This window comes from Mastacembelus armatus, chromosome 14, assembly GCF_900324485.2.
Source record: "Mastacembelus armatus chromosome 14, fMasArm1.2, whole genome shotgun sequence".
NCBI lineage: Eukaryota > Metazoa > Chordata > Actinopteri > Synbranchiformes > Mastacembelidae > Mastacembelus > Mastacembelus armatus.
In genome coordinates this window covers 7,161,645-7,179,008 of record NC_046646.1, presented here as the reverse complement: position 1 = coordinate 7,179,008, position 17,364 = coordinate 7,161,645, and the positions used below count along the sequence as shown (strand labels likewise).

At 38.9% G+C, this 17,364-nt stretch overlaps 1 protein-coding gene across 3 annotated transcripts in view; it reads left to right on the top strand.

Moving 5' to 3' along the window:
* The window catches only part of specc1 (sperm antigen with calponin homology and coiled-coil domains 1), a 64,539-nt gene that overhangs the window by 5,497 nt on the left and 41,678 nt on the right, over positions 1–17,364 (top strand). For 2 of the 3 annotated variants that reach the window (XM_026327950.2, XM_026327951.1), the window contains exons 2-3: positions 7,815–7,996; positions 8,143–8,278. In XM_026327950.2, coding sequence (XP_026183735.1) covers positions 7,838–7,996; positions 8,143–8,278 — 295 coding nt within the window. In that variant the 5' untranslated portion in view covers positions 7,815–7,837. Of the gene's footprint in view, positions 1–4,142; positions 4,468–7,814; positions 7,997–8,142; positions 8,279–17,364 lie in introns of those variants that run through there. The other variant, XM_026327948.2, reaches the window with a different exon arrangement.

Sequence of the window (17,364 nt, the reverse complement as noted above, 5' to 3'; positions counted from 1 at the left end):
TTTAGTTGTTCAGTGGTACAAAAGTGAGCAGTACAGGTAAAAAATAGTTTTTGTTAACTTCACTTACACAACTAGATGAAAATATTTAGTGGTTGTCAAGGTTGCTGTATAGCAAACTTTTCCTTTGAAGCTTCATAGTACATAGTCTTATTTCAGATGGGGGAATTTAACTTCCTAGACACTCTCTCTGATGTGAGCCACCACAGGTGATGAGCCAGGATCCCATACTGAACCATTGTAATTTTGAAAGTTTAAGATCCCCTGCTGTTTTGGTCACATTTTGTTCAAACAACCTATTGATCTTGTGTGGATCAAAGGAAATCACCACCTCAGCACTTTCCTTCTGCTTTCTTCTCATAACTTATTGAACTAAAAGATGCTGATTTAGGCATTAATTATCACATTTTAGGGTGTTCCATATTAAGATGCTGAGCAGTGGTTTTGCTTGAAAAAAATTTTAGTGTTATACTAAGATGCTTATGGTTCCTTCTACCAATGAGTCTAATCAGTGAGACTGTATTTGAAGTCAGTTAGCAGAATAGCCAATAACCTCAAACACAATATTGAAAAGTGTTGAAAAGTATACACTACACAGCATTTTGGAACTATTGCATTCTGGCTGTAGATTCAAGTTTTCCATTCCCAGGAGTACAGATTGAACCCTTTATATTAATATTTATACAGCTGTAGATATTCAAGTGTGTTTGGCATATTTGCTTACCTGATGTTCTGCCACTCTGACAGTTACTTTGTGTTTTGTGTGAAGCAAGGCTGCAACTTCCTCAGTATAGCTTTTGGGAAGGAAGTTTGTCATTTTGTGTACTAGTTTCAGATCCCTCCAGACTCAGTGGGGAACCTAGAGGGAGAGCAGAGACCGTCTCACAGCATGGGATACAGACTAATCCCACACTCTTTCTCTTTAGCGGAGATAATGAGTCTGCTCATGCCACTTCCCTAGAACCAGGTGCTGTACAGATGCTGTAGAGCTGCCGACGTGGTCAGGCAGAATTAATACATTAATGTGTGCATGTTAGTGCACACATTTGCCTTTCACACATATTGCCTATTGCATTATTATTGACTCTAATTATTAAACATTTTTTTACTGGGGTTTTAGTCTCCTATGCTTCACAGAAGCATGGATGAATGAACTGATTCCTGACTCTTGAAACCTTGGGTGGCTTTTAGCTAGTCAGGAAAGGAAAAAAGGAGTATGGACACTTTGGGTGGTGCATTGGCAGCGGGCTGCTACACCCACAGTGTGTGAAGTAGCTAACACACATATTTTATCCCTGCTGCCATCAGACTCAATGGCTGCCACTGAATTTGTCATTGTTTACTGACAAAACCTGACACTGGTAACTTACTGACTTACCTTACTGTTTATTCACACACATACTTGTACATATTGTACATGTTATTGCTCTGTTTTTCTTTCCAAGCTCTGTTTTGCTATTGTGTGTGTGTGTGTGTGTGTGTGTGTGTGTGTGTGTGTGTGTGTGTGTGTGTGTGTGTGTGTGTGTGTGTGTGTGTGTGTGTGTGTGTGTGTGTATTTTTTTGTTGTTTTTTTGCTGTGGCACCTGAATTTCCCTGCCAGGGGATCAATAATGTTGTCTAATCTAAATGAAACTTAATCTTAAACTATCCCTGATTTTTTTTTTTTTTTTTGTTGTTGTTGTTTTTATGGCTAAGAGGCTTATATATAGTTTGAGGCTAAATTACACTTAAATAGCAAGTAATTCATTTGTGTTTTTCATAACAATCCCATTTTAATTCCACTTAATAGTTTCCTGCTAATATTTATGCCATGTTGATGCTAGTCTGAATGTTAACTATATCAGACCCAAGATTGTCAGGGAAAACAAAATGGCAGGGTTTTTTAAAAATACTGCTTTTCCTGCACATTGGCCAGAAGATTTGATTTTTGATTTTCATATTTTGTTAAATTATTTTTAGAGCTTAAAAATAGAGACCCAGGCTTTTTAAATGGATATTTATCATCTAATCGATATTAAGTCATATGTTTATTATGAGGACAAGTACATAGCAAAGATCAGTGCCACATGTCACAACAACGGCAAATACTGTACACTGGAAGCAAAGCATTTATGTTCTGTCCAAATAGTGCTCAATACTCAAAGATATTTGGAACTTAATATCCACAGTCAGTATGACTGTATGATTTAAATGATGCATAGAAATGCCACTTGGGATTTAATCTTTACAGTTTATTCAAATTTTGAGAACAGCTTTCTCAATAGTGAAAAAAGCAGTATACACTCAGCTGAATCACCATCATTGCACATTTGACATTTCTTCTCACATCCAATGTAATTGTGTTGTGTCTATGTGGGGAGTCTGATTCATTGCTTTTTCCTGTGGACAGAAGGCGGAAAAGCAGCAGGACTAAGAAGCAGGCAGCACTTGGGAACTTTAGTGTGCCTGTATGTGGCATTCAGGGCTCTGCACACAATGGCAGAAATCCCCTGAGAGCCACCACACTTAGTGAGGATCCAGCCACGTGGTGTCATTTTTTTAATTAATGTTTGGCCTGTTTTATACTTGAGGGGTCTGTTACCTACTTCCTAATTCACTCTCTCTGTAAATGTTGTTCTTAGAGTGAAATGCTATATGTGAAATTCTTAGAAGTGCTCTTATATGTAAGTTGACTGTTGTTGGGGTTTAGAAATGGTCAGTATACTGATACATACTAGTCTAACGTTGTGGTGCTTATGAGTGAGGTGGACATGGGGGGTTTGTTGTTTCCTCCATTTCCTCCAAGTACATGTTCTGTGTTGATACATCTTTAAGGACTTACCTCAAAGATGTGTTTATACTATAGCCACTAGTGAAAGGAAACAAAAGGCTATCTACGCACTTTCTAGGAAGTAGTATTTTTTGCATGGAAGAGTAGCGATGCTAGTGATAGAGTCACAATCAGGTCAGGACTTTTTAAAACAAATATCCATAATACCCAGAGCACAACATCCTAATGAATTTGATGATGCCAAATAATTTTAATTATTGTATCTTAATGTCCCCTGATTAGCACCAATCTTGTTGTGATGAAAAAGTAATTTTACATATTGTTCACCGATATTCCCTAACAACTATAGCAAGGCTTTCTTAAATTTGAACAGCTTCAGCAGGCTCGCCACACCTGGCCTTTGGGGGTTTATTCTAATATGAAGTACTCTGCTTCCTTGTGTGATTTGGAATAATGACAAATTGAGTCATGGGTTGTATTTTCTTGGATATTGCTCCCATCAGGCATGTTATACATCCGTAATGCGGAGACTGGAATAGATGACAAAGTCACCTTTGTCTAATCTGTACAGATAGCTTCTATGGCTAACCTATGAAAAAACAGCTTAAAACAATTATTCTGTTAACATGAACTTATGTATGAAATGTAATGATATAAAATTCCATTCAACATCCTCTAATCCAAAGTCACCACACTTTTATTGTTCACAGGAATGGTGCAGTATTTTAACAGCATTCAACAAGTTTGTGGTTAATAATAACACGGCAACATTACAGATTCAGTATAGTTGAAATGGTGGGAAATAGTTGGCAGTATCTAAGAAAGCATTCTGAATTGTTTGTCAACCCTGTGCAGCGCTCTTTTAAAAAGCACTTTGTGTGGTGATGTAGGGGTGTGGTCAGACCAAGTTCTCCAGTTTACCACTTGCCACAAACTGAAGCCTGTTTAATCGTGACCCAGAATGCTGTACACTCTCTACCCACATGCTCTACGGCCTTGGCATGCCATACGTTGTGGGATCCAAATTAGACCAGTATGGGAGAGCATAAAATGCAAACTGCTCCACAAATGATCCACCCTCACATTAAACACTGTGTCTGAGACAAAGGTTGTTTTTGTCAGTGTGGTGTCCAACCAGTCCACAGGCCATTTGGAAATAAAGAACTCATAACAATGTCATAAATCAATCTTTACTTTTCAGGATTTACTTTACTTAACTGTAGCACAAGTATTCCTTTATGCAGTTATGTTTGTTTGCATTTAAATCAAATTGAAAGCTCCCATCCTGTGAACAAAGTACAGGAACCAGCTTTTCGATCAGCGACGGCTGCAACGTGTTCCTACTAAACTGTTTCTGGGTCCATTCTCCCTCTTTGACTGTCTGAGCTTCACTAGTGTGGAAAAAAATTTAGGGAAAGAGTAAGAGGAAAAAAATCTTGCCCATGGCTGAGATTCTGGCGCTCTTTCTTTTAGTATGAGAGAGTGAAAGAGGCAACAACAGTCACAGTGCCGTGGTTGGCAGCCTGTAGTACTTCCTCATCCTGACTGCTGTACAGTCATTTGAACTGTTCCTCCCTCACCCTTCATTTTTACCCTAAGAATTCTCTCAGAGCTCAGCAAAGGACGGATATTTTGGTCAGTTGTGCTTCGGGGCACTCAGGCAGAGGGCAGGCTGAAGGACAGCATTCAGTACCAAACACGTGAGTAAACTGCACCACTGTTATTTTGGGGTTTTTTTTTCTTTACCAGTTTCTGTATGTCATCAATCTGTAGCTACCGTTTCTCATTCTCACTACCTTAAGCTGTTGGACAATACAGAGAGATATTATTGTACAGATATAAAGGGACAGTGGAATTTGTTTTGGATCGAAGAAATAATTAGTGGCTGTAGGACTGGAATAGCAAAGTTTGAAATAGGAAAAACTGAAGTAATTTTATAACATATTACGAAGAAAGCGGCTGAGAACATCTGCTGCTGATGGTTCTGCCAGATTTCCCACATTTCTCTCAACCACCAAAAGTACATATTTTAGAGGGAAATGTGGCCTGGGCTAAACTTTGCAAACTGTTAAGTAATATGAACAACAGTACAATATGTTGTACAATATGTACAACAGAGATGTCTTTAAATAAGGGTTTACAACAGTGGCCATCCATATTGGTAGACTTTTATGCTATATTATGCTTACTCCATGTTATATTAAGGTTTAAGTTAGCCTTTTAACTGAGCCAGACGGGGACAAAAAATAAGAAAGGATGTGATAACCACATTGACATTTAACTTAGAGCTGAATGTCTTTTTTTTAATATGCTGTAGTTATTGCAGTCAGAGTATAGGCCAATGAGTTACTTAAAAGTTTAATCCCTAGCATTTCTTTATTGCTTTATTTGTGTTTGCTGTAATGCTTCCGTGATAAAGCTGATATTTTAATGCCAGTGATATCCTAGTAAAGTAAAGACGTTTTGCAGATACCTTTTTGCAGAACTATAGTTTCCTCTCTCATCGCTGTTTTTTTTTTTTTTTTTTTTTTTAACATCCGAGGAAACTGCATTGACAGGATGTTGATGCTTATACACATATAGTTTGTAGAGATGGGCAGATGCATTTTGCACTTGTCTTAAAGTGGAAACTGTTCATGGCCTGTCCTGCCCTGTACCTGATCTGGGGTGCTTTGTGGTTCAAGCTGAACTAGCCAAGTTACATATGAATGTGTATGAATGAAATTTATTTCTTATGTCACTGTACAGTAGCAGATTTATACACATAAAGAGTAATTATATTATTGGTGTTGTCCCAACATCTGTTCAACTTTGTCATGAGCAGTGATTCTGATGAATGCTGCACCTTAAGAAATTCAAATACATGTACTTTTCTGTATAACCTCCTAGTGTATGTAATGAATCAATTACTGCTAGGTTATTGGACAGACTGAGGGAGGTGTGGTAATGTCTTGACATGTCAAACTTGTTGAAATATTTTAGAGGCTCTGTTGATTTTATTTTGTAAGCTATTCATATTATTTATCAGTGTTGATCTTGATTATGTAAGCACAATGTGTTCTCCCTCAGTTTTGTATCAGATCACCTGATGGCCAAGAGATTGTTTCACACAGGCCCAAAATGATAACTGCTGTCAGTTAGTCTTGACTCCATATGATTTCTCCTTATCTCATTTAAGCAGTTCAGTCTAGTAACAACCGTCAGAAATTCTCAGAGAAACTCCTCCACCACCCTGTCCTATAGTCAGCCCTTACATTTCTTTTGCTGTTTTTGGAAGCAATATAACTGAAGCAGATGGCAACCCGTTACTTTTAGCTGTGGAGACTACAAATTATGTTTGGTTTTCTAATTTGGTCGTTTTTAGAGCAAGATCCATATTTAGCTTTTTGCCAGCCATGTTTAAACCACAGTGTCGTCATCCTCCATGTTCTGTCAAAACTGTGAAGACTGAAGTGTAGTACAACTAAATGTATATCTTTGTTGCGAAGTTTCTTTTACGATAAAATTCAAGTTACAGTCCTAGTTAATTATGTTTAAAGTACAACCCTGCTGTCTCTCAAAGACATTTGGGTTTTGTAACTAGGCCGTTGTACATTAAGTAGGGCACAGATCTGACTCCTGAGAATCGTGTCTTCAGAGGAACATAGAGAGGTCAAAATTCTCTGTGTTCCTGCAGTGGTCCAGAGACGCTGAAAACAAAATGGAATTACTCTTCTACAACATGTTTGGTTAATTCTTAGTTCCTTTCTATTTCATCTCATGGGTGACATCCTCAATTTTGCCTCACTTCCTCATTTAATCCACACAAAGATCAGAGCAGGCTGAGAAGCCAGTGGAACATGTGCTTGCCAGTGAGTGGTGGTATAACCAGGTTAACTAATCTTAGTGGAGATGAGCCATCAGAGATGAAGGGTTAGACTTGTGGGCCAGGCAGGAGTTAGTCACAGGATCTTGCCTAGAGAGGTCTTAGTATCAGATGATGGGCCAACAGGAGACACACACTCTTGTACAGGCAAAAAATAGTGCAGTGTGTTCTAAATAAATTATGTCCTTAAGCATCCACAGGCATCCTCTAATAAATTTCAGTGTAAAATGTACCAAACAGGATGTCCTCAGATGAGAACTTTATACCCATGTAGATCCTCTGTACACATACAGTGTGTTTGCGTGTCTTGTTTGCATTCTTACAGAGAAGAGGGTATCCCTTTGCCTCTTAGAGACAGAAGATCAGGTTACCCTTGTCCTGATCAGTGAGTCAGCCAGTCCTCTGGGAGCTGAAGACCTCTTTAGTAGTCCACACGCTCCCTGGTTAAGTGCACTCCAACCTCCTTCATGTTTCCTTCACCTACTCTTAGTTTAAATGAGTGCATTTTCTACTGGACATCAAATATACATCTGTAACAGTCTCAGTGAGCACATCCTGTTGGAGTTGGAAAAATTAAGGCATTATTTAGATGCTTTTAACAATTTTTCTTATGGAGGAGTGACTGTTTTGGCTGTAGTTGGCTGCATACCTCCTGCTAGATATGTTAAGATACTGCAGTGTGTTGGTCAGTGCTGCTCGTTTGAACAAATAGATAAGAGCGTCTGTTCTTTCTCCTCCCTCTAACAGGAAGTAGTTCAATGGTGTTGTGTATGGAATAACCTTAGCCGCCCTCAGACACAACTCTTGGCCTGTATGTTTTGGAACAGCCACAAATGCCACTGGGCAGAGTTAAAAAAGTACAGTATTTACCCAAAAGTACTGCTTCTTAAAATTGATCATTGGTAATTGTTTTAATGGAATTATGTACTGTTTAATAAAGGTATTGACTGTACTCAGCAAGGCTAAAAAGTAGTTATTAATGAATTAAATTTTTATTAAGAGGCAGACATTCAGGTACCCAAGCCCTTCAAAATGCTTTTATAGGGAAATCATATATTTATTTTTCAGCAATACCTGCTGCTGACTTAGGGTCACAGACAGTGGAGCAGTGTGGTAAAAAAGACCAACCTTCATTGAGATGATACTGACCTTCTCTTTCTCTCTTCTCTGGTCTTCTCTCAGGTGTAATTAATTGATTTGCAGCCATGATGAAAGCGGGCGCCACTAAGGTGGGGCTGCCCAAGCCAGGACTCCAGGAGCGGGCCCGACAAGCCTCCTTACCTCCCTCTTCCACCTCCACCACCACAGCCATGAGGACCTCCAGATCCTCCAACATGTTGGCCTCAGATCAGCGCCTCAGCAGGGTGAGTCAAGCACACTGCAGTCTGGCACTAATATTGTGATATACTGTAGTTGTATGAGTGACGTTAATTAGATTAAATCACTTGAAATCATTATTCTAATACCACTACCCCTATGATGTTGACATTAACATTAAATGTGTTTTTAGTTGAAAAGAGCCAGCAGTGATGATGCCTTGACTAAGCCTCCACTGGGAGCCACTGCCTCCAGCTCCCGAATGAAGAAGACTGTGACCACTGGAGCTATCTCAGACCTTGCTGAGGCCCGCCCAAGTAGCCTGTCTGGTAAGGCACCACAACTCTTGTCACATTATCAGATAGCTGGTTTGAAAAAACTATATAAATTCATAGGAAACACTATGAAAATAGGTGCAACTCACCTCTTCATGCCACTAGAGGGCCACAGTACATCACTAAAGCTGTGTGTTTCAGCTCTGAAAGTGCTGGTGATATCCAGCAGCTTGAGAGATGCTTCTCTTTACTTGTTTTTCCTGTCTCTGTTTACTCTTGTTTGGCTGGCATTAGTGGGGTGCAGGTGGTTATTCTCCCAGGTTTGGTCCAGCACTGAGACAGTGGTTTCATTCATAGTTTTCTCCTCAAATAACATCTGCTCAGCTATGTGAACAGTCGGACATGTTTTGGGTAACAAGTGAGAAGAACTCAAAGTGTTTGGTGGGTTTTTTTGTTATCCTTTGTTGTTTTGGTTTAGTGGGTGTTTGTGTGTGTACAGCATGTACAGTAACTGCTGATATATGTGTTAGTTTAGCTTACAGTGCTGCATAATGGTCTTTGTGTGTTCAGTGATGAGTTACCACTCAGATCCAAAGGCATTAAGATAAAGGAGGATTATTTCACAGTATAGTAATGCTGGTAGAGTTTTGCTATTATGTCCATCTTTGTTAATTCTAGTTGCTGTTTTTAATTAAGATGCTTTAACATTTGCTTTAAGTTAACTTCGATTACGAGATCATTTACCAAGACGCTGTCTAAAGGTTTGCCAGGTCAAAAAGTACACCAGCAATAAAGGAGATACCTAATACCAGAGATACATGCTGAGTCAGAGATACCAGACTGGAACTCTGTGATAATGAACCAATGCTTTTCCATTCACTGAAACTGCTCTATCTCCTCAACATTTGACATTGTGGTAAATCTTTCTTAATCATTTTATTATCTGTGTCAGTATTGCACTTTGTATGAGCTAGGTGGGCTACTAGATAAACAGATCCACTACAAATAGTCTTTATAGGCAGCTGATAATGACAGGGATTTGTTAGTAGTAAATAATGTTGTTCACAATACACCCTTGGAAAATCCTCAGAGTGATTACTGTAATTGTTAATGGTAGCTCATCTACACAGTGTGCGGATTCTCTGCTCTGGTGAAATTGCTGTTCTAACAGCTGTCATACTGAAGTGAAGGTAATCCAATTCTACTTGACAAAAGACTCCAGAGGAGCTGGGAAACCAGGGCCAACTGAGGCTTTGGCTCTTTCACATCAAATAAGCTTTCAATGGACTCAGCTCTAATTAACCAAAGTTTGTTTTTTCAAGGTGTTTTACACACCAGAGGATAAGAACTGATTCCCGCTTTGTGCTGTTGAAGATAAATTCATTGTTCTTCACATACTTGGCCTAGTTTTGCTTGGCAGTTTCTGGGAGCCAAACAAACCACAGGAATATTGTTAAATAATTCTTGCTGATAAAGAAAGCCATCTTTAAATAGGGCACATTGTGATTCTGTTATGTAGCTGCATTTTGAATCACAGAGAATGGCATCCTTTATATCAAATAAGCTCATTTTAAAAGGGTGTGCAGCAAAAGAATCATCAGTCATGAGGCATTTGTTTTAGTTTCAGAAGTTTCTTTTCTTGTATGTTACAGAAATATTCATGTTTTGATCTCATCTAGCATATTTAATCTATACAATTTGTATGCATTTGCAGTTATTCATTTGATATGAAAATTACATTTCTTAACGTACCACCATCCAGCCTATACTAACTGACATATTTTGTGTTTGCATAGGATACTTATGGCAAGAGTGTGGGTTTTGCTCATTATGACGTCCCTGTGAGGTTGTATACCTGGGATAGGACTCAATTTAAGACATATATAGACAGACAGTGAGTCAAACAGGTTTCAAAAAGCAAACTTAAATGAAAGTGAAAAATCAAATCAGACTCCTGAAAGAGCGGTGATGGTTAACCATGCATGTGAGCACTGAGAATTGTCATTTATCCTGCTGCTCACAGTAATGAGTTACAATGTCTGACCTGAGAGTTCTGCTCAAAAGTCCACACATGCGAAATGCCATGATTTTAATACAGATTGGGGTGGTGATCTGTGGTATTTTGAACTCTTTGAGATGTAATACTTTGAAATATCTAGTGTGTTTGTCTTTTTGATGTAGAATGAACAGTGAGTTTATGGGCCAAGAAAGGAAAAACCTAGAATTTGCGTGATGACATTTGGGATAGACATATTCACTGGAAAGCTTGTCTTACTGATATTATCACTCACCAGTGTGGTCAAAAACAGGATGATATTTTCCCTAGTTGATATGTGACATACACAGTGACAGGAACAATCAGGACCTACTGGGCTTTAAGACACAGTGCAGCAGAACAGTCATCATACCCATCAGACAGTAATTGAGTCTTTTCTCTGAGACTGCCCAAAGACGTTTTGTGAACTGACTGTGGATGCATGACAGAATGCTTACTGAACAGTGAAAAAATACTTTAATGAAGTTGTCTGCAGTAAGAAAAATTATTAGGCAATGCACCATTATTTGGCCCTCACAAATTATGCACTCTACTCCTGTGCAACACCACTCACAGTATGTAATTTTGTTATAAACTGCAATTGTAGCCACATCCCTGATAATTAAATTGCATGAGGACTGCAGTAGAGAGAAGTTTTATCAGAACAGTCAGATATGCTATACGTTAGATATCAAAACAACATCCAGGACTGCTGTGTTGTGTTAAAATTACTTCAGCACTGTAGGGAAATATAGTTTCCCACATTTCTTAAATTCTCTTTAGTGCAACACTCTTCAGTCGTGAAGCTGATCTCTACTACCCTCTTTTTTTCCCCAGATGAAATAAAGTTTTCCTTATCATCTCAATTTCCAACTAGAAAATCATCTATGGACGGTGTACTGCCAATGACAGATTTCATCATTATTATTTGTTCATGATAAGTCTTTTATGTTTTTGAAGACTATAGATAGTATCTATAAAAACAATTGTCAAACACCATAACTATAGTTTTATTAGGCAGTAACAACAGTAACAGTAATGCAACCACAGTAGGTTTGAAGGCTATTGAACCACTACTTGCCTAAGCCTAACTCTTAGGCTAATCCCAACTTTAATCTAAATCTTGTACCATGTCGGCATCCTAAGGTTGAGTGATTTACATGGTGGGGACCAGGAGGAGTCCCTACAATGTGAGCACAAGGCCCCAGTGATTAATACTAGGGCCATGCACACACATACCAACAGTATTGGCTAGAAAGGTCAGCTAACTGACAGTCTGACCCCACCTTCTCCTGTCCTCACAGCATGCTGTCAGAACTGTTATTTTTACTAATGGAGTCTTGTCCTTATCCCAGTTGGCACTTTACTAACTCTACCGTGCTGTCAGACAATGGTTTAAAAGCTAGCTTCATGCTGATAACTTATTTAAAACACCTCATCTATAATTCAGTAAAGCTTTCAGTCAGAGAGGACTCCCTGTGGAGCGTACAAGGAGAAGAGGCAGTTGGAGATAAGACTGACCTGCTCTATAAATAACAAGCTTGGTCAGGGTGACTGCAGAGCATCATTTTATAAACCAGCACTTCATTATAAACCAGCGCTTTATTGACAGGCATGTTACTTCACCGTAGTTTAGCTAATGTTTCCCCATTACTTTACATTAACATTAAAATCCTTCTGTGGGTCATTTCTGTAGTGGATTCACCTAAATGACTGTAGTGAAAAGACAATTCTGTCACATGAAGAGTCAACACATGCAAATTTTGTGATGTTTAGTGGTACGTTTGTTGGTTCAGTAGTGATATCTCAAATGATACACGCACATATTATGTTAAATTATATATATATATATATTTCTTAAATATACATAGTTAATTATTATACATGTAGATTTAAAATTTTGAACATAGAAGTTCATAATTGAAAATCCAATACAAACATTCACAAGTATATCATATTAAATTCACCTGTGACTTGTAGGGTTCAGTCAAGATCTGTAGCTCTGTCCCATTTATAGTGTATTCTGTGCTCCATCTGTGTAAAACTGGTAGTATCAAGCATCATTTTTTGTTTTTTAGGTAGCGTTAGATGTAACGTGGAGTTTTTGTCAAGAGCTAGCAGATTTGTCAGTTGGTGTATGTCTGCAGCAAGGTGTCCTTCCTGGGTGATCAGGTTTAACTTAATTGTACCAAAAATGTCAAATGCCTCAGCATTCACTTTTCTATCTTTCTCACCTGTGAGGAACACTGATCACAAACAGTGACTGTAAACATTGCTGACATGGTATCTCATACAAAGCTAACGTTTTCTCAGTCCCTCAGTCTTGATTACCACTTGTCAGTGAGGTTGTTACATGATGTTTACTACATGCTGATTCAGCTGTATCTTACAAGGGACCAATGTTACTTTTTTGCTGTGTCATTCCCCCAGTATCCATCAAGTAGGCCATTGTTTTTGTTAACCTCCAGCCTGTGCTTTATGAAAGGTTTGCTCTCAGTGAGCGATAGACTTGACGCTGTTCTCAGATTGTTTGCCATATATGAGGTTTGCTAGCAACAGCAGATGCCTTTCAGTTCCCTATTAATCAGCCCATAGCACCAGTTCTCTGTCAGGAGTGAGGGATGGATGTGTGATGGAAGTGTCAGTTGACCTTAGTGTTGTCAGTAAAGAATAAGCAGAGCAGAGAGACTGTGTTGCACCAGTAGTATGGCTCCAAAGTGCGTGTGCATGTGTGTGTGAGTGAGTTTTACTATGCATAACTCAGACATCACTAACATGGTCTCAGCAGGGCCCTGTCTGGGTGTGTCAGTGTTTGGTGGGCAGAAGGAGAGAGAAGTATGGTCCTTGAGCTCATACCTGTCAGATGAATTCATCAAATGTGCGTCAGTCCACTGGGAAGTCTCAACATGCATAAGCACTCAGCCATGGCAGACACACACTGGCATAATGGTAAGGAGACATAGATGCAAAATTATCCACACCTTTAACTTTGATTTCTTCCATACCACCCTAACATTATATTACATTACAGTATATACAGTATGATAATGTTGTTATAATTTTTATTGTGCATATAGCATACAAAGGGTGACAATAAGTGGGAATAGCTCTACTCCCACTTACTACAGTATATCTAAAGGGTCTGCATAAAATGCCAGGTTTTTACACTTCATCTATGGTATACATCTGGCATCAACTGAGAAAAATACCGATCTATCATTATTTATTATTATTTATATTGATTTATTCTGTGCACACAATATCTGTCGCACATCTGTGTATCCATTTATCAATTTGTCTTTCATTCTTTCACCCCTCGTTAGCCTTTTTAGGGGGGGAAGGGTGGTCTATTGTTTTGTGATATTAGGCTATAAAAATAAGATTTCACTTGACCTGACAACTTAGTCCTTTAAGGTTTGTTGACCAGAGTTTTGGCTCAAGTTTAAAATTACTCTTTTTAGAAGTTTGGGAACCTAGCAAATCTTCTAAGTCCTCTAAGATGCAAAATCTTCCCAGATCTTGAGAGAGGCCTGTTCTGTTGAGCCCACAGAGATTAGACACTCTTAGCTGGAACAGAGACATGCTTTTTACCATGGTGGATGCAATGCTTCAAGATGAAGAGCAAGGAACATATTAAGAAAGGAAGGCGACAAATGTGCCAACAGTTTATGCAGCATTGATAAGATATGAAATTCTTGGAAATGGTCATGTTGTCTCAGTGTTGTCTCAAAGGGTTTTCATATTTTGCCTGATGTGGGCAGAATTGTGCATCAAACTGGGCCTTTCTTACAGCCAGATTTTCAGGCTGGAACTGGAGTATTTTTTGCAACAAACACATATTGAGAAAAAAATGCATCTACATTTTTATTATTCTGCCTATTAGTTTTTAATTTTCGTGGATCTTTTCAGCAGTGAGCATGACGGAAAAAAGCTGATGCTCTGAGCTTATGCAACGGAGATGCTTATACTACTAAAAATATCAGTGCTTATCTGTAGGGGTTTAAAAATTGATGATGCTGTTAAGATGAATTAAAATTTTTGACAAATGGTATGTTATACTGGTCTGTGCTTTTGGCACAGATTTCTTTTTGAATCAATCTATCATTACAGAAAGGTACAAATAATAAAAGAAACAGCTTGATAAAGTCACTGCAGTTTTGAATAACATAATGTGGTGGTAAACCCCCTGCACTCGTAACTACACACACCAAAAGTAGGTATTTTTGGCCTTTAGATAAGGTGTAATGTTTGTTTGTTTTTTGTTTTTTTTACATGATTTAATGATGACAATATGCCTGTAGTATATAGTAGTAGTTTCTGACTTTGCTTTGGTCAGACTTCGCTACAGTTGCACAGATGAGCACTTACCAAAAAACAACACTGAATATTGTTGACCCAAAAATCGATACATGCTCAACTTAAAAATCACACATCATATTCCTTTCCAACTTGGTTTATTTCTGTCTCTTGCCATATTGAATATATGCATACATTGTGAACGAAATAGGACAGAGGAAATCAAGGCATCTTCACATTAACTTCACACAACCCCACCAAAAGCAACACACCATGTAAGTGCACTCACATGTGTACAAATGTTTTTGTTGCAGGGAAAATGGTACTGAAAGAAAGGGTTGGCTTCCACAGCCTACTGTAGCATCTCATCTCTTCATTTATGAAGAGTTTTGTTAGAAAATATGTGTGGGAGGGGAGGCACAGGAGACCAAGATGTAAGTTCACTTGAAAAGACAAGAGCTGCACTGTCACACTCTGCAAATATAAATGGTGCCTTTCCTTTCCTCCTCTTTCTCTTTCCTTCCTCTCTCCCTCCACCCTCCTCTTTCTCTCTTGTCCTCTCAGTACCAGTGAGAGGGACGGTTCACTTCCCCATTGTTCAGCTGGCATTGCTGAGAGTAAACTAGCTGGCAGAAGTAGTAGGAGGTGTGTTTTTGTGTGTGTGCGTGTGTGCGTGTGGCCTGGGAAGCCACGCCTCCTCTGAGCCGATTCTAGTCATCACAGTGATAATGAAGTGCACACGACGCTGCCTGCCTGTCCGCCCAGCAGTGTGGCACACTGTCACAGTTCTGGAGGACACGCACACTTGCACACATTCACACTCACTCGGAGTCATTCACTGACAGGACCCACAGCCCACCTCCTCACATATGCACACACACTCGTGTAGCCCTTGAAGGGAGTGGAGAAAAGAAAAGAAGTCCAGGAGGAAGGAAGAATAAGAAGATTTTTTTTTTTTTTTTTTTTTTTTTTTTTTAAGGTTGCTTATGGTTTCTTCTCTGTGACTGACTGCTGGTCTTTGCTGGTCTTTTGCTGAATAGAGGCAACTATCTCAATATACACACACACACACCTCTCCCCCGCAGCCACGGATTCTTGGATTAGTCTGCCCCGAAGCAGAGTGTGGGAGTCGTGGAGCAGACCAACATGGGGAACCAGGCAGGGAGACCGGAGGAAACAGAGTCAGGTCTGCTTCTATTGTGTCGTGGTTTTTCTCAGCATCACTTACCCATCTTTGTGTCTCTTTTGCTGTTGATGTAAAAGGCAAAGACATTCATTTGATAAGTACAATTGATATGAGCTCAATCTCCTGTCATGTCATGTCTGAGTGCATCTTTGAGAGACAAGCCCTGGCTAATCAGTACTGACTGAGATGTGCAGTGATTGATGAGCACTATGCCTTACAGTTAATGAAGCTGTTAACCATGTTAGAAGTTCATTGTTGTGCTCTCTACTTCTGCCATTATTTGTATGTCCACACCTTTTGTGTATGTGATTAGGGGTTTAATGTGCAGTGTTTCTCTATTCAGTTAGAACAAGTCTATTTTTGTATACCTGTTTGCACCTGTGTGTAGTTATTGTGAGTTGGGTAGGGGAAAGTGCTGAGTTTTCCCCAACAGTAAGCGTAGAGAAAGTATCCTTAGTCTCACGTTCACATCCCTCCACTGCCCTCGGCTCACTTCGCCTCCACAAGATTTCCATTTCAAAGTCCCTATGATCTGCACTCAGCAGCAACTTCACACTCATCAAAAAACAACCAAGCTCTTTCATTCCTTTGTAACCTCTCTGAATGTTTTTAGTAATAGGAGCATTTCCATCTTAATATACATCTACCTGTGTATGTACAGACCCTTCTTGTTGTGTACGTATACATACAGACAGTCATGTTTTTGTGCTGTAATGTGATTACATTGTCATGTTTTTATCCCAATAAAAATAGACTTAGAAAACCTGACTTGCTAGCGCAATAAGCAAAAAACACAGATACATATGAAAATACAGTGGTGTAATGTATCAGTAGTGGGTGTTTAAGCTCCATCATTTAATACTAGTGGTGTGTGTTGCTTCAAGTGCACAGGAGGCTCAGACTGCAAGGCAATATTAGCAAGCTGCTGCATGCTTGGAAAGATGAAATCCTAGTTTTTTCCTCTCTGTGCATAAACACATGCATACTGTATACAGAATACAGTGCACACTTAATACATTATGCATAAAACAAAATATCAAGTGCTGAAGCAAAAGGTAGGAACAAATGTGGCTAATATATTCTGTGATGAAAGTGGTCATTTTGAATTTGTGCTGCTTGAAGTTGTGCTGCTTGTTAATAAATGTTGCTGTTGGTACAAAGTAATTGAGTTTAGTACATATAGGTGATATATGGAGTATGTGGGTTTACAGATCAAATGAGCTAGAGTAGATTGCTTGCCATATAATCAATCATGTTATGAAACACTATGAAAAGTATTTCAACTGTGCTTGGTACAGTACTCCATGTTTCTTGGTGCAGCCTCCCACGTGAACCTTCATTATGAAATGAAGCAGTCGGCTATATTGTTAATACATGACCTGATATACAAATTCAGCCTTCAATGAGAATTTGTCATAAAATTGCTGGATTTTTCGCTATTCACCCTCATGATATGAAAATGTAGATCTAAAAATGTTGAGGTCAAGGACATCAAAGCCAATCTATTTTAACAAGATAGTATTACTGTTATAACATGCATACAGACTTTTCAGCTTTTAATTGGACCAGGGCATCATGATCTTCTTTGCTCTGATGAACAGCAATGGATGTGATTGACAAGAA